The sequence below is a fragment of the Balaenoptera musculus genome, chromosome 2 (genome assembly GCF_009873245.2).
Source record: "Balaenoptera musculus isolate JJ_BM4_2016_0621 chromosome 2, mBalMus1.pri.v3, whole genome shotgun sequence".
Classification (NCBI taxonomy): Eukaryota; Metazoa; Chordata; class Mammalia; order Artiodactyla; family Balaenopteridae; genus Balaenoptera; species Balaenoptera musculus.
In genome coordinates this window covers 137,953,153-137,976,554 of record NC_045786.1, presented here as the reverse complement: position 1 = coordinate 137,976,554, position 23,402 = coordinate 137,953,153, and the positions used below count along the sequence as shown (strand labels likewise).

Below are 23,402 nucleotides of genomic sequence, written 5' to 3'. Positions count from 1 at the left end.
GAGCCCACTAGCCACAACTGCTGAGCCCACGTGCCACAACTACTGAAGCCCGCGCACCTAGAGCCCTTGCTCCGCAACAAGAGAAGCCACCGCAGTGAGAAGCCCGTGCAGCACAGTGAAGAGTAGCCCCCCACTCACAGCAACTAGAGAAAGCCTGTGTGCAGCAACGAAGACCCAACACAGCCAAAAATTAAATAAATAAATTTACTTTTTAAAAGAAGTATCTTAAAAAAAAAAGAAAAAGAAATTTACCCTAGGATGTCCTCATCCTCACATTTAAAAATTTTGTTTATAAGGAGAGTGTAGATACTTCGTCAGATGTGATGGTAGAAGCCAGGACTTCATGTTTACAGCATTCCCCTCCTCTGTGGACCTTGGAACTTTATCATAAAAGGAATGCCAGAATTCCCTGGCTTTCCAGTGGTTAGGACTCTGCACTCTCACTGCCAAGGGCCCGAGTTTGATCCCTGGTCAGGGAACTAAGATCCCTCAAGCTGTGGGCACGGCCAAAAAGAATAATAATAATAAATAAAAAGAAAAAGAAATAAAAAGGAACGCCATTCGTCTGCCACGGGGCATTAGTGAACTTCTGGCGGCTACTGTTGGTTTTGCTGGTAATGTTGCCCTAAGTACTTGCAAATCATGGCATTGATCATCTGTCTCCAAGTTTTGTGAGAGACAAGTAATAAAGTGTAAATAGTGAAGCTCATCTACTTATGCTTTATGTTTTCAGTCCCTGCCTCATTTTTTCAACTTTTTTGCCTTCTTTATCTTCCCTCTGCTGGATCTGTTGATGAACTCAGCCTTTAGACCAGGGCTCACCTCAGCGCCTGCATCAGTTATGAAGGGGTCAGTCAGGGTATTGGTGGAATTAATGTCACCACTGAGTGGTACTTGAATGTAATCATGTGACTAACCAGTGCACCAATTTTCATGTTGGGGATAAGCTCTGGTTGCCTATCAGCTGCCATCTTCCAAATTACCCTGTTCATTCATGTTCGTAACCTGTAAAGTTGGCCTCCTATTCCTTTTCCTTCCCTAAGTTTGCCCCAACACCTTCTAGGAGTGGAGACTCAATCCCCTGCCTGCTTCTCCTAAGCTTCCTTCCTCAAGAGCTTTGGTCCCAACTTGAGACCTGATGGCAATGGGTGAGCCTTTTGGAGCTTGAGCGTTATTGCTGAGATTCTATTCTGTTATCCCCCATCCCACCCTACCGTCCTCTTCCTCTGACCACCATGCCTTAACTGTCCTTGAGCTGGCAGGTCCTTCGTATGTCTGTACCGCCTAGTCAGCTCATTCATTTTGCACACCCTCAGTTTTCCCTCTTTTTTCTCTACCCCATGGACTCCCAGGGTGCTACCTGGTCCTAGCCTGGTTTTCTTGTGCCATGGGAACCCTCATACTTTTCCCTTTTGCAAATCAGGATGACATTCACCTTATTCCTTTTCTTTGAGCAGATTTCTTATTCTCTGTGGATTCTCAAAGATCTCAAAAAGAGTTTTCAACTCAGAACTCTTTTATTTAGTAAGACATAATTTATTCTAGCCACAAGATTTACACTTACTTTCTGTAGCAGCTAGCTGTATTCTTTACAGTCTGTTCTGACTCTGATTCCTGCATCCCCAAAAGCAAAATAAGAATTGGGCTATTTTAACAGGATGTAGTGGAGAGAAACTTAGAAGGCTCTGGATTGGAATCCTTACTCCCCTATGTACTGTAAGTATATTTTAGGAGCTAAGAATATGAGCTGTGGGATAAGAAGAAACTGCATTCAAACCCTGGCTTTTCTGCTTACTTGCAATGTGACTTTCAGCAAGTTAATACACGTGCTACCAAGCACGAGTTTCCTCATTCATGACATGTAGATAACAGAATAAGTGAGATACTGTTCAGTAAAATAAGATATACCCCCAAACTGACAACTGTTAAATCTTCTTAATTGAATTGGCACTATGGATACAAACACAGGCTCCCTACCTTCAGTCTTAAACAGGTACTGAAAACTTGGGCAGATAATTGACTATTTTGAGGCTCAGTGTTTTCTTCTGTAAAATGACAATAACAGTCATCTTTCTTATAAGTTACAAAAAAATAGGCTGTTATGATAAAATAATATGACTTGTATAAATGTCTGCTGGTAGCATATATGGGGCCTAATAGTTGCTCATTAAATATCAATTCCTCTTTTCACATCCTCATATTATATTACCTGTCCACATTGGTAGGATGTCTTATTTTTCTTGATTCCAATATTAGTTTTAAAACTTCTACCTTTTGAAACAAAATTTTAAAATTTATGTGAAACTTACAATAAAAATTTTGCAAAGAAGGCTTGAATAAATACAGAAATGTAACATAATCCTAGGTGGGAAGACTTGCCATCATAAAAATGCCCATAGACTCTCCAAATTAATCTGTACATTTAGTGCAATTCTAATTAAAATTTCAGTAGTTTCTCTATTTGAAAATTTCAGAGTTCATGAAATAAAAAGTTTTTGAAAAAGAAAACTAGTGATACTTAGACATTAAAACATACTGTAAAGGTACATTAATTAAAACAGCATGGTATGGGTACAGGAGACTGGAACATAGTAGAGGCTTGGGTGGAAAAGACCCTTTTTAGTATGCTATAAAACTCATAAAAAATATATGAATAAATAGATAAGATAGATACCTACCTACATACATATATATTAAATTGGTATAATGCTCTGAAGAGGAGATCTGATAGAATTCTATTGACTCAGATTGTGACTGAGCAATTCCATGAGAAGTAGATGTGTACACCAAGCAATATGTACAAGGATATTGAATGTATCATTGTTAATGATTATTAGAAAATTGGAAACAATTTAAAAGTTCTTCAGTAGGGGTTGGTTGAATAAACTGTGGACATTCATTTAATGAAATATTCATCAGTCTATAAAAGGAATGAGATAGAGCTACACGTGATGTGTTTTTAAGTGAAACATGCACATTATGGAACAGTATGATATTTTGAACCTGAGTCTGTTATTTTAGGGAAAAGGAATGTTTGTCTCTGCACTAAAAATTTTGGAAGGAGATACACCACGTTTTTATTAATTGTCTGGTAGGGTGTAAGATTATGTGTGATGATCTTTACTTTCTAATTTCTGTTTTTTGCATTTAAAAAATAGTGAACATGTATGTTATAATCAATAAGAATAGTCAAAATATTTCAATTACAGCTACATTATCATTTTGTTGCCTTGCATTTTTTATAAAACTCAGCTGATTCTGTGCATTAATCTTCCTAAGACTATTTTTTATAAGACTATGCCATTCTTTTATACTTAACATTTCTTTGTATTTCCTTCCTTTTATCATTTGTGCATGTCCTTTTAAAGTCTGAAGCTCGGTGGCAAGCTTCCTGTGTTGCCTCAAGGGCCTCTTTCAATACCTCTCGTTTTAATTCCTCAGCAGGAAGCAATATAGATTAGTGGTTAAGTGTATAGACTGGTTTGGATTCAGACTCTACCATTTTTTAGTGCATGACCTTGGGCAAGTTATATAACTGCTGTATGCCTCAGTTTCCTCTTATGGAAAGTAGATGCAAAATATCCATTATATGATAGTAATTATGTTGTAAGGTTCTTGTGCAGATTTAATAAGTGTATACATATATAAACACTAAGAACAATTCCTGATGATAGTAACTGTTCAGTAAATGTTACACTGCTGCTGTCACTACTATTTTTATTAGGATCAGTTCTTGTTTTTAAAACTTTCTTTACCATTATTTTCTAGAACAGCCTCAATCCAGGAAGTTACATGATGTTAGTCTGTCATGTCTTACCTAGCATGTTATTAATTTTTTGAAATCTAACTTTTACCATTCTAAAAAATCAAAAAGCCCTTTGGACTCTGCTTATATGGTTCTTCGTGGGCTGTTGGGATTTTTAAAGATGTTAAATGTGGTCTCTTGTCCTTGAATTCTCATCAGTTCCACTTCACCAACTGATTTCTTCCAATCAGTGTTAGAAGTAAATGTTTACTTAGTGCCAGGAGCATGTACTTTTTAGTGTGTAAGAACCAGGGAAAGCACATTCAAATCTTTACAGAGGCCAGACAAGTGATACATAATGAAGTAGTCTGGGTGTAACAGAAAGGAGTTGATGGAAACAGTGGTGACCTAGAGAGCTCGGACCCTGCTGCCAATCTATTTCTGTTAACTGTTGGCTGATTGCTAAGTGGGCCAAGTGTTGCTAGATTCTTCTGATTTTTTAAGAGAACCTGGAAATCTAGATTTTTGTATGGGCCAGTCAAAATCGTCAGTGACTTGTACCTTTGAAGGGTTTGCTCTTTTTTATTTCAGAATGGACTAGTTTGTTTAAATTTCGTAGTAATTTTTGTTAAATCTAGATTTACATAACCTTTAGCATTTCTTATGTACTTAATCTAAGTCTTTACATAAGGAAGCTGTCAGAGACTTATCAAAGATAGTCGATTGATTAAATAGTGCCCTTGTGTCCATGGTAATGTTGTTGATTTTAGACTTAGGTAACTTAGCTATAAGTGTGTTGGCTTGCCTAGGCTTTGGAAACAACCTTGTCTATTCCCAGTAAAGATAATTTTCATCTGCATTAGGGTGGTTGGGAAAACGGTTTCTTTATGACACTTCCCTCCCCCAAGACCAAAAATGAATTGCCAAACCTTGAATTATGTCAATGGGTGAATTGTCGTAGTAAGAGTTTAGTAGCATATCTCTAAAGACTGCTTTCAACCATTCTGCAAGTCTGAAAAGTAGTCAGTGGTTGCTAAGAGATGTACTGTTCAAGTATCTCCATAAACATATGTACTGCTGGAGATAGCTAGTTAGTAATTTGTACTTCACATTTGCGGTTATATTTAGCTGAAAGGTACTGTAATTATCATGCAAATTATGCAAGTCATCCAGCCTGTCCTTAAAAGTGACCTTTTGTTATTGTGTTTTAAAAACTGAAGACAAATTGGACATGACACAAAACCAACCCGTGAAAAAATGTTAGGTTCTTAACTGAAATAAAATTCACGAGGCCTTGAATCTCAGCTCTAATACAAAGAACTATTTTCCAAACAAGTTCCTTGAATATGTCAAAATGCTTACATTTCTCTCTCAGAGTCTATAGCAAATAAAACTTTAGAGAGTTTATTTCTACCAGGAATTTTATCAGATAGCCATTACCAGTTAACAATAAACCGCCCCATCCCATCCTGTCCAACCTATAACTCAGAAACCTTAAAAAAGGTCTGTACTGCTCTGACTTCTGCATCCAGAGCCAGCTTGGTAGGCAAGCAACTTGTGCAGGGGCGGAGGGCCCTGTGCTTAGAAGGACCTTGTTCATAGTTTAATGCTTTGCTGTTGCTGTCTTGAAATTCTTAGTACTTTTTGAACAAGGAGCAGTACGTTTTCGTTTTGTGCTGGGCCCACAAATTATGTAGCTAGTCCCTGCCTGTATCCCACTAAGTGCATCATTATGTACCATAGCAACTCTTTCTTGGAATGCTGACCGAATTGGTTGTCTTAAAATTTTAAATCGCAGGGTTTTCTTGAATCAGTTGGAATAAATGCTTGAAGGAGAATAGAATGGACTTCTCTACTTTGTAGGAAAAATGCTGAAATTAGGAGAGAAATAAAAGCTTGTGACTTGGCAGAGTTGTTCACGTTTGTATGACTGACACCTTTGAAATTTTTATACTGAGTTATAGGGGTCCTGAAGTCAGAATTGCTAGAAGCTTATAATGTGCAACCTTTTGATCCCTTGTCCATGCTGTGCTTGCTCAGTGGTTGCCCATAGGTCAGTTCATTTCATATGTTGGTCCTCTTGAGTTGTTATGATTCACGGGAGTCAGGCTGCCACTGGCTCTTCTTTCTTGGTTCTGGGCTATTTTCTCCAGGTGCTTTATTACTTGATCGAGGTGAAGGTATTAGGAAGATATTTTTTTTTTCAGCTAGCAGAGTAGCTTAAGTGAAAAACAAAGCCAGACATGTAGAGATCTGATTTTAGTTTGGTTTAAAACATTGAGAATACTAATTTCATTGATTATTTACTCTTTCTTTACATGAAGTAGCGCTGGGCAGTTGCTTCTTTATGTAGAGGAGGACAATGGGCTTTTTGTTTCAAGTCTTTTGCTCATACGGTTTATAAAGAAAAATAGCAAGCCCTGCCTGATCCTTCCCCAACCCAGAGTCTCATTCCCTATAGGTAACCACATTCAAATCTTCTAGCTGTTTCCTCATATGTATCTCCATACTTCTAAATAGCACTCTTACTGCCGTTTGTTGATTTTTTTCATCTGTTCCTACTATAAGCCATTACATGTCTCCCTCTATATCTCCCTCCTTTATGTCTTTCCAATGCAGTTATGTCACAATATTTAATTCAATCAAATTGTAGTGTTTGCATTAGTATGACTGTGTATATGTTGTTCAGAGCCAAGGCACACATTATGCTATAATTACATTTCTTTTCTTGTAGGGCTTTTTTTTTTTTTAACCCCTAGAATTAGTAGTTGCCTTATTTTTCACTTGCTTGCTTTCTTATGTAGTCGTCATTAGTTCATCCCTTAGTTCTCTGAGAGCACCATACAACTCTTCCCAGTCTGGCCCACGCTGATAACTAGTCTTCTTTTTTTCTCTTGGAGGCCTTTTTTCTGGAGCTCCAGTCATCCTGCTCTAGTTGGCACTGGTTGCTTTCTCTAGGCTGTATCTGCAGTGGCCATCCTAGGACTTACCTTTCCTGGACTATGTCTTTATTTCCTTGGTTTCCTCTCTTTCGTTTTGGTGGGATATATACTCTAAATGCTTCCTAAGAAAGCATGAATGGGATGTAAATTTTTTGAGCCCTGCTTCTCTGAAAATGGCTTTATTCTACCCACATACTTGATTGATGTTTTGGCTAGGTTTAGATTTCTAGGTTGGAGCCCATCCTCCCTCAGCAGTTTTAAGGAATTGCTCTATTGTCTTCTAGCTTTCAGTGTTGGTGTTGAGAAGGCCTGTGCCAGCTGAATTCCTTATCCTTTATAGTGACCTGTTTTCTCTGTAAGCTTTTGTGATCTACTCTTTGTCCACAATGTCCGGAAACTTCAAAGTGTTGTGCTTTGTTGTGAGTCTTTGTTCATTTATTGTGCAGAGGACATAATGGCCCTCATCTATATTGAAACTCGTGTACTCATGTCCTTTTTTCCTGGAAAATTACATTGAATTATTTCTCAGATAATTTCCTTCTCTTTATTTTCTCTGTTTTTCTGTCTCTGTACCCATTTTCTGTCTCTGTACCCATTTAAAATGTTAGTCATGTGTTGGACCTTTTGAATTGATCCTTTAGTTTTCTTATCTTCTTTCTTCTGTTACAATCTTCATCGTTTGGTTATACTTTCAGTGTAGAGTTGCTCATTTTAATGCTCCAGTCTTTCTGAAACTTTTATTTCTGTTACATCTTGAATTTCCAAAAGCTCTATTTTATTTTCTGAATATTCATCTGTAATAGCATTCTGATTTTGTTTCAAGTATCTAGTAGATTTGTTTATTTCTGGGGATGTTATAGGTTCTTTTTTTGCAGTTTTTTCTGCTCCTTGCAGTATGGCTGTTACCTCTGAGTTCTTTATGATTGTTTGTTTTGGTCTCTATCTTTTATGTTAGAGTGTTTGGTGATCTTTGACAATATTCGTAGTTATACGTTAGTCCAAAAAAAGCCTCCTAGAACCTGTGTCTGTGAGTGTGAGTGTGTGTGTGTGTGAGTGTGTGTGTGTGTGTGTGAGTATGAGTATGTGTGTGTGTGTGTGTGAGTATGAGTATATGTGTGTGTGTATGTGTGTGTGTACGCATAAGTGGGAGACACGTGGCACATTAGGCAGAGGCCTTGCCATTTCATTGAGAAACCTTCAAATATTAGTGTATCTGCAGGTGTTTTCCTCTTGAGGCTGTCAATTTCCCCAAAAAGGGACCGTCTAATCTCCTGCCTCAGTCAGAATTGAGAGCTTAGTCAGGGAAGGGCCTGGCAAAGGTCATGTTCTTCAGCATGCAGAATTTTATTAAATCCCATTATTTTCAATAACTGTTTTACTTTAGCTATATCTGATGTCCCCAAGACTAGAGACTTACTCATTTATTCCCTCCAGACCTTGATTTTAGATCTTCAGTACACTGCCTGGGACAGAGGATCTGGGAGGTCTTGTTACTCTTTCTCCAAGCTTTCAACCAGTTCTCCTGTTTCTAGCTCTTCACTCCCTTGACATCAAATATATCTGGTACCTTCAGTTCTTATGCCTGTTAAGGGTTCTCTGGTGTGAATTGGCTTGCTTCTTCTTGGCGTCCCTCCCTGCTGGCAGAATTGAAAAACATTTAGCAGAGTGGAGAAAGAGGAAACCTAAGATAGTTACCCCTTGCCATCTACTTTCCATCTTTGAGAGATGTGCGTCTAATCTGCTCTCCAATCCTTTCTGCCCCATGGATTTCTTCCATTTTTATTCTTTTTACTCTCACTTCAGGGAGTGTTCAAGAGGAGAGAGGTTCAATCCCCCAAGTCTACTGAAAGACCCTAACTACCTTTTTCATTTTGCCCTTTTAATTTCACTGTAGATTTATTATGAGGTTCAGGGGAGGTTCTTTGGCTAAATCACTAGGCAGTTCACCTCTGTCTGTTAGCTTCAGGAAGGCCGATTTTGTAAACTAGGAGACAGCATGTTGACAGGTCTGTCTTTGCTCTGTAATCACCCTGGAAACTCTCCAGCTTCACTTCTTTGACAACAAGTTGCCTGTTACATTGTAGGGAGCATAGTCTACCTAGGCATTTACAGATACTGGATTATATTTTTCATTGCTTTTTTTTTATGGGGAGTGTTTGAAGTGTATCTATGACTAAGCACACAAATATTACTTTGTTTCGGAAATTAGAGCTCATCCCACTCTCTCCTCTTTTTGGGCCTGTGCACTGTTCTACCTTTTCTTTTGTCTCATACATCATGAAATCATCAAGAGTGTGTTCTGTAGAGCAGCAGAAAAGTAGTTTATGTACTGCAATTCATCTTTCTCAAAGAACATAGAATATATAATATTTGTGGCTTTAAAACTCATTCAGGTTAGGTGCCTGATAATACATTTTCTTTGAGGGCCTAATGGAAACATTAGTTAAATAATTTTTGTATAATTATTATGTGTTCATTAAACTCTTAAAGATTAACAGTACATAAGCATGGTTGATTCAAGTTTTGCTTAAAGTACACCCCCTCAAACCTTCTCCTACATTAGTTGCAAATTACTCATTAAGCCCTTTTACAACACTTGAAAATAGAAACCAACTAAAAAAATAGAACTCAAAGGTTAATTATTTCTATTAACAAGGAATGGAATGAGAAGGTTAGAACTTTTCTGTCATTTTATGCAGGCATTAAGTAAGAGATACCGAGCCGGTGGGGCCTTTTTTGCCCATAGGGTTCACATCTTTCTTTCTTAGACCGTTTCTTGTGGAAATGTGTAGTTGACTTGCTCATTGCTTTCCTGTGGACTCCAAGTTTGTTCGTGTGTGTGTGTGCGCGTGTGCATGCGCGCAGCAAAGAGGACAATCCCTGGTGCGTGCAGAGATTGACTGATTGACTGGTTGATTGATTGCATGACTAAGTAGGCAGAGAGATGGCAGGTATTTTAACCACATCTTCTGTTTAGATAGGCTGCTGGTGAAAGTATGTGTTATTGAATCTGCCATGAACACTTCCTTCACCTCTAACTCCTAATTTCTTCGTGGATGTCACTTCCCATAGGAGCCTTCCCTGATCACTCCACTTCTCCCAAATAGAGTAGATGTGTCTGCCATGTATTTATATAGTACCCTGAGCCACTTACCATGCTGCTTCCCTGTATCCCTCATCGTGTTAGGCTCTGTAAAAGCAGTGTTGCTCATCATTGTCTGTAACTCTGTCTTTTGTTCAAAGAAAAGCACCAAAGTAGATGATTTATTTGATTACTGCCCACTGAGTTCTTCTGCTGTCGGTCTCAGCCTCAGTCTTAATCACCTGAAATCATGCTTTAGTCTGTCATGATAGCTTTTTTTGGTAATTAGGGTAGTCTATTCATTTGTATGCTGTCTATATGCTCTTGAAATGTTTCGCTATAAAGTCAACATTAGAACTATGAGTTTTGTTTTATTGCAATGATAATGAAGGTATGAAGAACTCAGTAAAATTCAAACCAGTCTCCAAGTTTGTTCTTCAGCTAGAGGAACCTGCCCACTATTGTTTAAAAAAAAAAAATAGCAGCCTTATTGAGATATAATTCATATACCATAAAATTCAGCCTTTTAAAGTTTACAATTTGATGTTTTTTAATATATTCCACAGAGTTGTGTAACCATCACTGGTATATAATTGCAGAACACTTATCATTTCCCAAAGACACACCATACTCGTTAGCAGCCACTCCTCATTCTGCTTTCTGTCTCTATGGATTTGCCTATTCTGGATATTTCATATAAATGTCATCATACAATATGTGGCCTTTTTGTGTCTGGCTTCTTTCGCTTGGCATGATGTTTGACAGGTTCATCCATGTGGTAACATATTTTTGTACTTCATTCCTTTTTATGGCTGAATAATATTCCACTGTAAGCACACTTTGCAGCAGTCAATGGGCATTTGGGTTATTTCCACTTTTTGGCTATTATGAATCGTGCTGCAGTGAACATTCATGTACAAGTTTTTGTGTTGACATATGTTTTCAATTCTGATAAGATGTGATCTTATCAGGATTCAGTTATTGCCTTTAGATTACAAATGATTGGGAACTTAAAAATAATGTTATTCATGTATAACATACATACGGAAATCGTAAGTGTTTACCTCAGTGGTGAACACACCCATGCGATAAGAGCCAGGATCTAGAAAGAGAACATTGCCAGTATTGTTGGGAACTTTGATGTTTGCTTTGGTGTGGGTTATCTAAATTTACTTGAATGCTCTGGCAGAGCTGAAAGCTTAACTATATATTTGGAACATAAGCTCAGTAGATGGCTTATTGTATAGAATTGCAGTGATTGAGGTAATGGACTCTAGGGTCTCAACTGCTTGGGTTCAAATCCCAGCTCTACCACTTGAGACCATGGGCAAGTTACTTAGCATCTCTGTGCCCCAATTTCCTCTTCTGAAAAATGGGAATAAGACTACCTCATAGGGAGTATTAATATAAGTAGATTGCTTAGAAAGTTGCCTGATGATCATACTAAGTGCTGTATATGTGTTACCCATTATTATGATTATTGTTATGATTGTTATTATTGTGTATATCTTCTCTAGAGTATAAGCTACGCTTGTCTGACTTATTTATCACTGTATTCCCAAAGACTAGCACTGTGCCTGGCACATAATAGATTTTCAGTCATTTTTTGAGGAAGGAAGGAAGGGAGGGAGGGAGAAAGGAAGAGAGGGAGGGAGGGAGGAGGGAAGGAAGGAAGGAAGGGATTTTAAATAATGAGTGGCAGAATTCCTAAATCCTTTTCTGAAACTGCTTTTGACAGCTACACTGTCTTTTATTTACAACAGCTTTTGGAGCTGTTTGACAGCGAAGACCCTCGGGAACGGGACTACTTAAAAACAGTCTTACACAGAATTTATGGCAAGTTTCTTGGTCTTAGAGCATTTATCCGAAAACAGATTAACAATATTTTTCTAAGGTAAGTGGAGGGTGGGGGGAGAAGGAGAAGCAAAGTTGGTGGTTTTATAGAAGTATTAAGTAAACCTCAAATATTTGACCATAGTGTACTGACTTTTTCTCTTTTTCTTTTCTCTCCTCTCCTCCCCTCCCCATCCCCTCTTCTTTTCTCTCTCTTTTTAGGTTTGTTTATGAAACAGAACACTTCAATGGTGTAGCTGAACTGCTGGAAATATTAGGAAGGTAAGCACATTTTTATCTAATTGCTAATCTCAGGTGAATGTCGTTGTGACAGGTTCAGGTGGCACAGGGAAATGCTACCCCAAATCCCTTGCTTGTATGTACATCGGGTCTCATCTGTGCTTATAGCATGTTTCCCAGCTGACTCTACAAGACACAGTTTTGTGTTTCCCTTGTTCCATAATTATGAATTGCTATTTTTTTGGAATGACTGAAAGAGCTAACAGTTTATTCATTATTCATCTAATTGCAGTCAGGCCAGTTACTCCAAAGCATCTTATTCTTGTCAGTTTCATTTCTAGGCTACCTATCCGCTGCCATAATTTTTGAAAGTTAAGTTTATAATAAGTTAGAAAGATTGCCATTTTCAAAGGGTCCATGTACCCAGGTGAAGTTCTTGAACAGCTGCTGCCTGGAGTAGTGGCATGAATTGGAAAGAGACAGCTGTTGTGTGGGTTTCTACACACAAGAGAGCTAATGTAACTGGATGATGTGATTACTTAGTCTCTCCTCCTAATATGAGGAGAGAGGGAAGGTGGAGTCACACGGTTCTCTCTGGGACTTCCCATAGTTGGGCTCTTTACCCAGGGGTATTCTTGGCCTGAGCCAATTTCAGGAACGGGAAGGAATGATGTCTGGAAATGGAAAGGGTCATCAGTGAGCAAGGCAGGCGATTATTTGGGGAAGGAAAAGAGGGAAGGAAAAATAAAGAGTTGTTGATACAAAAGCTTTTGGGAACTATCCAACTAGGTGTAAGAGCTCAGGAGCCTTTGCTGGGAGATCAGAAGCAAATTTCCTTCTTTTAAATTTCCTTCCTACTTAAAGATATTCTTTAAAGCAACTAAGAAGTCTTGAATGCCACTGGGGTGGGTTTTGGGTTGTTCTGGACTCAACATAAACTGATTAAGATTTAACCTAATCTCACAAGAACAGTGTCTCAATTTAGCTTGTTGTGGTAACATTGCTAATTCATGTCTCTTTTCTTTTTCCTAGTATTATCAATGGCTTTGCTTTACCTCTTAAGGCCGAACACAAACAGTTTCTGGTGAAAGTGTTGATCCCTTTACACACTGTCAGGAGCTTATCACTCTTCCATGCCCAGGTAGAATTTTGTACAACTACTTTTGGAAGCAAAATAAAGTTTGCAAACCCAGTGTTTCGTTGATATTGTTATTTACTTAATTTACACAAACAAAACGCTTCTTAAAGTTTAAAATATTCCCCAAGGCAAATAAAAATGTGTATATATTTTCCTATGTATAGGAGTGTCATGGGAATATTTTTCAAGTGGGAGGAGCATTTGTTTAATCATATCATTTTACAGAGAGAACTTAGATACTTGCCCAAGTTCACACAATTATATACTGAACAGGTTGCATATAATAAAATGTAATGGGCTTTTCAGATTTGGACCTTTGTACATGTGTAATCATTTTGGGATGTTCTTGAATCTTTTAGCTCATCCTCATTTTGCATTAGTCTCCTTGCCCTTTGCCCCCTCTTCTAGTTCATTCACCATTCCTTTCTCACTTTCTATATACAAATAACACTCTCACAAGTAAACAAATCAATCAGTGTTTTCACTTACTTTTATTTTTAGCCTCCATTACTTTAAAAAGCATACCCTGTCTAGTCCCCACTCTAATTTCCCTGCTAACACTGCCTTGAATGGTAAGCATGTCACTAGGAGGTAGATAAATGATCTAGTGGCATTTTAATTTTACCAGTTCAAACCTCTGACGCCCTCCTCCTTGCAATGGGAATGTTTTGAGTTTGCGTAAAAATGTAACACATTTTTCAGAGTGGTGTTCCTCTTTAAATGTGAAATGCTGTGTTTCGAGGAAAAATTAGTCCATATGCTTCTAATTTAGAACACCATCAAAATGTTGTTTCGCAAGAGTGGATTTCTTGTCCAAGAATCTTTACGAGCCCTTTTGCAGATCTTGTCTCTAGTTTTTGAAATAGGATATCACACTTTACGATCATTTACAAATTCTTACCTCGATGAGTTAGCATCAGATGTAGAACTCTTCGTGTTTGTCCAGGGCTCTACCTGTGGCAGGTACAACCTTTTATCTTTCCATGAAGCTGCTTCAGTTTGCGCGTGCCATTTCATGCCACCAGCAATGTTTTTAGTAAGTGCCTGCTTCTCATGTAGGACTCTTCTGGAACCACAGTAAGACCCAATACTGTTGATGTTCCAGCAAAGAGAAAAGAAGCCCATGAGATGTAGCTCAAACTATATGTAGATGAGATACTTTCAGAATATACTGGATGTGCTGTTTCACCTCTGCTTTTCATTAGCTGAATATTTCATGTCCCAATATTCTTTTTAAAAAAATTTCCCTGGAGCCTTGTTAGTGTCAATCTTTGGCTTGAAAAAGTAGCTTCATATTTTGCTTTATATATACTTTATTTTAAAAATGAATTGAATGTGAAGTTATTAAAACCAGACTCTGGAAACTTTTTAGGGCTTTTTAATAATACATCTTTGAGCCCTGAGTATATAGAATTTCCAATTTTGTCTTTTGTCTGTTTCTTTCTCCAGCTGGCATATTGCATAGTACAGTTTCTGGAGAAAGATCCTTCACTCACAGAACCAGTAAGTATTTTTTCCATAATTTCAAAAAACTTCAGAAAGACCACTTTTCATGGCGTATATAAGAAAATTAACTGCAATTTGTTTTTTCTCCTTTTCATTTTAGGTTATTAGGGGATTAATGAAATTTTGGCCCAAAACATGTAGTCAAAAAGAGGTAAGTGTTCAATGTCAGTGTGTTAATAGCTTACTCGAGCACTGAGATAATAAGCATGTGTAAAAATGCATTATCTCCTCTAATCCTCATTGTAACTCAGCAAGGCAGGACTGTAAATATTCTCATTTTACTAGTTATGAAATTGCTATTTAGAGGTTAAGTAGCCTGCCTGGGTGTGCTAAGTACAGGTGATTAGGCCACAACCTGCCTCCCTGATTCCTGAACCCTGGGCTTTCACCCTGGGCTGCTCAGCCCTGGGTAAGCCCAAGGCAGACCCCAGTCATGTGTCCAACTGTCTAGCTCTAGTGATGTCCCCTTCCTAGTGACCACCTACATAATATGAAGGTTTTGCTGTCACTGTTGATAGATGCTACAGCAAGCTGCCCCAATACCTACTTTAAAGCATCATGTAGGTGGGATCTTACTATGTACAATCTTAAAATATATTACAGACCTTTAGTTTCAGCTGTTCACAGGTGGCCCTGGAAATCTCTGATCTACAATCATTTGTACTTTTGCCAAGACCTAAGTGGGCATGTGCTGTGTGAGGTTGCTGTGGAGAAAGTGAGGCTCTTAGCTTCGCGGTGAGCCTAGCTGGGCCCCAGATCTGCACCCACTTTTCTGAAAGGTTAGAAACCATATGGAAAATGGCCCAGAAACAAAAGTCAGCTGTTAGTTTTTCATTTGGAGAGTATTTTGGAAGAACTTCAGAATGTTTCTTAACAAATGGCAAGGCTCGACTCTATTTCGCTTTTAACGGAAACACCCTCCTTCTCAAATCAGCTACGATTCTCCAGAACCCTACTTTACACATTTTCAGAAAATCATCTAATTTCTTAATACCTGTTAGGTAAGATTAAACTATGCATTGCTACCCAGATGCATCTCAAGATATGAAAACGTCATTTTTCGTACTTTAATTGCAGGCTTAATTTTTTTTCTAGGCAGTTATTTCTTCATACCTAAATAGGAAAGTGGTTTTTATTTCTGTCAGTTTTCCATTTTATTTAAAACAAGTGACCCTACTATTGATTTGACTCCATTTTGTGATCTAAAAGCTCTGGTTTTGGAGGCAGATGGTACTGAGGTCACAAGATTCATTGTGCTCTGTAGCGAGTGAGTGCGTTCGTATGTATATGTGTGTAAGTGTGGAGATTGGGTCCGTGTGTGCTGAGGGCTTTAGAGTGGCGTGTGTGTGTGGCTGAACCTCCTCATTTGTGTCTCTCCGACTTTGTGTGTTCTGCGAACTGGTGTCTCTTAGAGGAGCGCCTAACACATAGCAGGGGCTGTAAATGTTTGGCAAATATCTGCATGTGCTGCTGCCGTGAGCTTTGTCCATCGTGCAGGAGGGCCACTTGCCCACTGTTTTAAAAATATGGAGGAGAGGAGGAGAGCCCCAAAGGGATAGTCCCATTTCCCAGGGCCCTGTGGCAGTGTGTAAGTACCCCTCATTCTGTATAATAGATGTAGCACATAGAGTATTTTTTCCAAAGTAAATAGAATCACATTTTCAGTGCCATAGGGAATTTGTTCTTAACAAGTACTCTCTGGTGAATTCCTTGTGAAATGAACATCTAACATAAGTTAAACCCTGATTTGTTTTGTTCATGTTTGGTTTTATGTATAAATTTTCATTATATTAAAACTGTGCAAAACCCTCATTAATCCTCATTGTCCATATGGATTTTTTAATCAAACACCTGACACTTTGTGTTTTGCATGTACTTCCAGGTCATGTTCCTTGGGGAGCTGGAAGAAATATTGGATGTGATTGAACCTTCACAATTTGTTAAAATCCAAGAACCTTTGTTTAAACAAATTGCCAAGTGTGTCTCTAGCCCCCATTTTCAGGTTAGTAATAAGAGGGCATGAACCAGAGGGGCTTATACAACACCTATTATTTTGGTAAAGTTTCATTGGTGTTGAAAGAAGTGTAATGGACACTAGCTACCTGTTGTTTTTATTGGCTGTTTTTTCACACGATGACAATGCTTTTGGTAATCACCACCTTCATCTTAACACTTGCTACATGACAGCCACTGTGATGGTGCTTTCTGCCCAGTAACTTGAATTCTCAGGACCACTCTGCAAGGAGGGCATTATGATTTTTACAGATGTAAACACTGACCCTCAAAGTGGTAAAATAACATGTCTCAAGTAAAAGGGCTGAATAAGAGGTGAACTGTTAGGGCTCCTATAGTGTGTAGGAGAGAATGCTGAATAAAGCTTAAAAGAAAAAGAGAATGCTGACATTCTATACGGTGCCAGATGTTTTACATACGTTACTCCTAAACTTCAGATTATCCTCTGAGGCTTCCCCCCCCCCCAACTTTCTAGATGAGAAAAATGAGGCTCAGAGAATGATTTGCTCAAGTTCCCCAGTTAACAGGGAGTGGGGAGTCCCATAGGCGTAGCTTCTGGTGAAAGCCCCGTGCCCTTCCTGTGGCACCACTCTGCCTCCTTGTGGCCGCTCTGGGAGAACACAGGGAGGGTGAGCCTGGGCAACCCTTTTCTCGACTGGGGACATTTTAGCAGTGCTGTGGGACCCACACTGGAGAGAAGAAGGTGATCTTGGGTGAAACACGTTAGGTTTTATACTTTGGCTGTCTCACTAAAGGTCCAAGTCACAGACCTAGAGAATTGACTCTTTATATACTGCCTGTTGATTTGAAGACACTGTTCAGATTGTAGTTGGCAGCACAGAACCCCATTACTAACATGGGGGACTTGATGGTGGACTTTTCTCTGAGCTGTCATTATCCTGCATAGTTAGAGACACTGGCTGTAGTTGTTGTTTTAATTTTTGACCTAAAGACATCTTAGTATGTCAAGTCAGTGATCTTATGACAACCTTGCAATTGTACCACAAAGCCAAAACAAACAAACAAAAAAAGAGTAGAAACCATTACATGAACCATTACCTTCAGATGATATGACACGTCTAGATTTTTTTAAAAATGCGGGACACTATGTAGATGTTTTACATGTTACACATGGCCTGTGGTGCTCAAATATCTGGATTGTTTACCTTATTTTTCAGTTTGTATCATGTGTTTGTGGTAATGGAGGGCAAAGAGCAGGACTCTCTTTTCAGATGAGAACCACCAGGGAGCCTTAAATGAAGCTCAGAAGCTTAGAAAGGAGACAGAGTGTCGTAATTAGCTAGGGCTGTGTCTTAGGGCTACTCTAACGAAATACCACAGACTCTGGTGGCTTATAAACAACAGAAATTTTTTCTCACAGTCCTGGAGGCTGGCAGTCTGAAATCAGGGTGGCAACACAGTTGGGTGAGGGCTCTCTTCTGGGTCACAGACTTCTCGCTGTATCCTCACATGGTGGAAGGGGCTAGGGAGCTCTTGGGAGCCTCTTTTAAAAGGCACCAATCTCATCATCTTTGGAGGTTAGGGTCTCAACATAGGAGTTTTGGGGGAACACAAACATTTAGACTGCAGCAGGCTTCCATAACAAAACACCCCACACTGTGTGGCCTAAACAACAGGAATTGATTTCTCATAGTTCTGTAGGCTGGAAGTCTGAGATCCGAGTGCCAGCGTGGTATGCCTCTGTGAGGGCTCTTTCTGGCTTGCACATCTTCTCACTGTGTCCTCACATGGCCTTTCCCTCCTGCATGCTTCAGGAAAGAGAAGGAAATCTCTCTCTTCCTCTCCGTATAAGGCCACCAAGCCTATCGTATTAGGGCCCCACCCATATGACCTCATTTAACCTTAATTAACTCCTGTCTCCAAATGCACTCACACTAGGGGTTAGGGCTTCAGCATTTGGATTTCCTGCAGGAGGGGGAGACGGGGATGGAGGTAGGGGGGGTGGGGACACAATTCAGTCCATAGCAGAAGGAAAAAGAATTTTAAATTCCTTGACAGAAGTAAAACTGAGAACAAAAGAAAGAAGGAGAGTAAAGAAGTTCTTTGTTCATTCATTGAGTGTTCATTGGTTCATCCAGCAAACATTTATCGAGTGTCACTCTGTGTAGTCAGATGCCGCTCACTACTTGCCCAGGTGTGGCACTGGGGTTAGAAGGCTCTGAGCTAGAGACACTGCACTGTGTGTGTGCGCGGGAGGACAGTGGGTCCCAGGAAAGTAGTGGTTCTGTCCTGCTGTCAGACATGCTAATTTTCACTTTGCATAAACAGTACCTTTCCTCTTTAAAGGGCTTTGCTGGATACTGACTTTCTTTCTTTAAGTGATTTTACATATTGATAAATAGATACATAGAACTTAGGATACTTATTAGCATTAAGTAGCAGGTAAATACTAGACTCCTAGTTGGATACAGGAGAAGCCTAGGTCTCTCTTCCTTTACCAGCACCCCCCTGTGGCCTCTTTAGAAGCTTCTCCTGTGGGCTGTTTTCAGAGCAGCCTCATCCTCGTTCCTCCTCTTCGCCCCGCCCTTCCCTTGCCTTGTGCTCTGCCTGCCTCAGCCACACGTATGCTTCGTGTTTCGAGACACGTTGTCCATGTTGGTGCCTCTGCCCCCCTTTCCTGTAATTCCTTTGGCCTGGAATGCCCTTTGCTTCTTTCCTTCATCCTTCAAAGCCCAGCTTAGATGCTGTGGCCTACGGTACACTTCTGCCACTCTTCCTCTCCCCCTAGTCATCTGGATTGTTCTTTCTGCTCTTTCCTCTGGCACTTTATTTCTAGATCTGATACAGCATCTATCACAGTTCATGTTGGATTGGGGATCGTGGAACCCCCTTTCCCTACCAGCACACGAGCTCCATAGGGATAATGGAGTGAAGAGGTGAAGGAGGGACTTAGGGGTCTGTCACTTGCTAGCCGTGTGACCTTGAGGCTATGGCTTATCTCCTCGGAGCCTCAGTTTCCTCATTTGCAAAATAGAAATAATGGTATCTACTCTGTGTGTTGGTTGTGAGGATTAAATGAGAAAATATGTAAGTGAAACACTTACCACAGTGCCTGGCATATAGTAAACATTCAATATTTGTGAATTATTTTCTTTGTACTCTCAGTGTCTAGTGCCTTATGAGACCCAGGATTTTTTTGTGAACCAAATTGAATAATGTAAATGGAAAGGTTCTAATTTCTCAGAGTCTATTGGTGGGCACAGGTTGTACCATTTTATTAAATTAAATGATTACATTTAAGTTAAATTTAAATTTATTTAATTAAAACATAATTTCTTAATCTGTATGAATAAAAGAAGCCACTCTTTTTTCCCTTTCCCCATATAACTACTCTTTTTAGAGGCTTTTAGATTTTTTTTTTTGAGACTTTGGTTTATTGGAATTATTATTGTTATTTTAGATTACTTTTTAGATTTTTTTTTTGAGGCCTTCCTCTGAATTCAGAGAGTCAGTTGATAAATGTGGCAGTCAGAAAAGAGGGGTCTGAGGTAGCAAGCGAATGTACGTACAGCCAGTATCCCTGAGTCCTAAACTGAGTGACTTCCTCCTGGCTTACCCAGTTCAAAGGAAGGGACCAGAAATGAACTCTGGAAAGAGTCTGGGCACTAGACTCACATCCCAGTTTATCATTGACTAGCAGTGTGACTGTGGCCAGGTTCCCGATCTCTCTGACCCTCAGTGCCCTCTTCTGTACAGTGGTTCCCACTCCTTGCATGGTGGTAAGGATGACACATTCTGCCTGCAGGGTGGGCACAGTGCCTGGCCATAGGAGGTGCTTAGCAAATGCGCCTGCTCTGCAGGGATGGGCAGCTGGGTTTTCTTCAGCAGCTACTGACTGAAGGCCAGCCACGCGCTGCGCCTTGTGGTTGATCTACAGTGTGCGGGATGAAAGAGGTGAGCCAGGAAGGGGATTAAAGTGATGGGGAAAACAGTGTAGCATTTAGAAGTAGGGTGAGGGTGTCTGGAGCTTGCGAGCTGTGTAGGGAAAATGTGGAATCAGATGAAATGGGCATTGTTAAAGGAGAATATAAATAAGTAGGTAGGAAAAACTTCTTTTTCTTCCCCAAATTGATGAACCACTTTGGAACTTTCTGAAAGATTTTAAACCCCCAAAAATGTAAAGTGTGATTAATATTTAATTTTATACTTGATTGAATGATATTAAGATAGTCTTAAAATACTTTTGTTTAAAGAGATTATAATTTTGTTTTATCTTTGTCTTTCTCTCTCTCTTAACATTTTATTTTTCTTTTCTCAAAGGTGGCGGAAAGGGCACTCTATTATTGGAATAATGAATACATCATGAGTTTGATAGAAGAAAACTCTAATGTCATCCTTCCCATCATGTTTTCCAGTCTTTATAGGATTTCAAAAGAACATTGGAATCCGTAGGTTTTCACAGTTTTCCCCCTCCGTCCCTCCCTCCTCCCCTTCCTTCCTTCCTTCCTTCCTTGCTTCCTTCCTTCTTCCCTCCCCCCACCCTCCATCCCTTCTTCCCTCTTTCTCTCTCTCCCCCTCCTTTGGCCTCTCTTCCTCCCTCCTTCTCTTTTGCTTATTAATAAAATGTCTTGTATGTATGCTATGTGTCAGATGTTGTGCTTGATGCTGAAGATAGATATGTGAAAAGATAAAATCCCTACATTTTAGACATTCACTGACTGGTTGGGGAGACCCACAAATAAACAGATATTTTATAAAACAGTGTTTTAAGTGCCGTTATATTCAGATATCTGTTTACTTGAGGGCTTCTTGACCTGTCTGTGAATGTAGCAGAGGTATTTTGGGGATGCTCTGGGTCAAGAGGAGAAGTTTGTGGATATTGATAGGGTGATGATGCTCAAACTGAATCTTAAAAGAATTTGGCAGGTGGATGGGATGGAGAAGTCCATTCAGATAGTGGGTCTACCCATCACAGAAAAAAGTCACAAAACGGTAAGAAGCACCTGTCATGTTCTGAGACCTGTGAATTTGGGAGGGCTGAAGCACAAGGGATTTTGGGGAGGTTGCTGGAAGATAGGGTTAGAAAGTGGAGTGGTGCCCATGTGAGTCTTCACCAAGTGGATGATAAGGAAACACTAAAGAGTTGTAAGAAGGGAAGTGCTCTGAACTGATTTGCATTTTAACAAGATCCATTTCTTAAAAACCAGTTCAGTCACTATATGGGTTCTCTAGGGGGAGAAACATTTTAAAATGTCCAAAGAGGATTTTATCATCTAGTCTTATGGAAGTTAAAGCATTCTGTATTTGAAGAGCTTTACATATTTCTCTGTGGAATAGAAAGAAAATTTAATGTGGCATTAAAAATTAGAGATAATTTAGTATATTCGTAGTATGTTTGTCTAAAAGTTTTACATACAGCTATAAAATACCATATTTCTTACTTTTCACATTTGTCAAATTTTATGACTAAAACTTATAAAAATAAAGAGCTAGCAGACAAATCTCATTATGTAGATAGCCTCTGGAGAACCTAGAGAGTGCTTCTAGCAAGTGTCTGTAACTGCTCAGTAGATTGTATTTGGCTCTTCTCCATCACTGCCCATCCTATTTGAGAAGGTCGTTCCCCATAAGTTTCCCTTTTAATGGACACAGGGCAGAAGCAACACAGCAAGTCCACTTTCTTATGAATGTTTTAGAAACATCAAACCCAGGGTTTATTATATGGCCTAACTTTTACCAATGCCTTTTTCAGTGGTATTCGAAACACATTAAAGGGAAGTAATGTCGTGTAGTTTTGCAAAGGGCAATGTTATTTAGACTCTAGTCTGAAGATACCAAGCCCGTCATGGCAGAGTCCTCACATTGCCAAGAGCTTATTCTTCCACTGGATAAGCATAGGCAGCCGTTTGGCTCTTTAGCTGTTTAGTATTGCACAGCTAGTAGCAGCCATCACCAGCTTGCCAGTTACCTTACCAGCCTGTGTATTGGGTCAGCAAGGGGACTAAGGAGTGGATGGACTGATGCAAATCCCAACTAGAGACATAACTCGTGGTAAACTGCCCAGCTTACAGAGGCTTGGTATCATCTTTGAATATGAATTATAGATATATAAAATTTGTTACCATGGGAACAGCCTTTGATTTTGATGAATTATGTATATTATCACTTTAAAAATAAAATTCTATGCAAATTCAGGTCTCAAAGGTTGGTCCTACCACAGGTGCTCATTTTTAGGGTGAAGTTGCTTTATTTTTATGCTTGCCTTTTTATTAAATGAAATTAACAAGTGCCCACAGGCAAGTCTATTCTGGGTACCCATAATTAGGAGGGCAAAATTAGATTTTGTTTTTCTAATCCTGCCAACCCCTCAGAAAGATATCTTACCTAAAGAATGTAGCTCTCTTGATGTGGAAGTGAATTGTAGGTCATTTCTAGTTGTTCCAACTAAAAAGGGATGGAGACTATGCAGTGTGAGGCGCTCATTCAGGTAAAGGCTGTACACCCACTTTCTTCATTCAGCATCCCATTATGTGGGACTAACCAATACATTCCCTCCTCTCTGTGCTTCCAGGGCTATCGTGGCGTTAGTGTACAATGTGTTGAAGGCGTTTATGGAAATGAACAGCACCATGTTTGATGAGCTGACAGCCACATACAAGTCAGATCGTCAGCGGTAACTTTTTAAAGCTTTTTTGTCAGCCGTGCATAATACTATTGAGTTCTTTTTTTGGCTCTTTGCTGAAGTTGCCTAATTGTACCTGAAATCCTAAGCAGCAAATTTTATTTATTTCCATATTCATTTTCGCATGCTCATTAGCTGCGACTTTATTAGTCTGCCACTGGGTAACAAAGTGTCATTTTGAAAAAGGCTGCTTTCCTTCTTCCCTTCCATAATGTTTCTCTTCTGCCTCAGGGTTAAGAGCCTGGCACATAACTGGTATT

At 39.4% G+C, this 23,402-nt stretch overlaps 1 protein-coding gene across 3 annotated transcripts in view; it reads left to right on the top strand.

Moving 5' to 3' along the window:
* Positions 1–23,402, top strand: part of PPP2R5E (protein phosphatase 2 regulatory subunit B'epsilon) — a 152,377-nt gene that overhangs the window by 120,080 nt on the left and 8,895 nt on the right. For all 3 annotated transcript variants that reach the window (XM_036842384.1, XM_036842385.1, XM_036842383.1), the window contains 8 exons: positions 11,533–11,663; positions 11,825–11,884; positions 12,875–12,983; positions 14,430–14,483; positions 14,587–14,637; positions 16,369–16,488; positions 20,781–20,908; positions 23,032–23,133. In XM_036842384.1, coding sequence (XP_036698279.1) covers positions 11,533–11,663; positions 11,825–11,884; positions 12,875–12,983; positions 14,430–14,483; positions 14,587–14,637; positions 16,369–16,488; positions 20,781–20,908; positions 23,032–23,133 — 755 coding nt within the window. The remainder of the gene's footprint in view (positions 1–11,532; positions 11,664–11,824; positions 11,885–12,874; positions 12,984–14,429; positions 14,484–14,586; positions 14,638–16,368; positions 16,489–20,780; positions 20,909–23,031; positions 23,134–23,402) is intronic.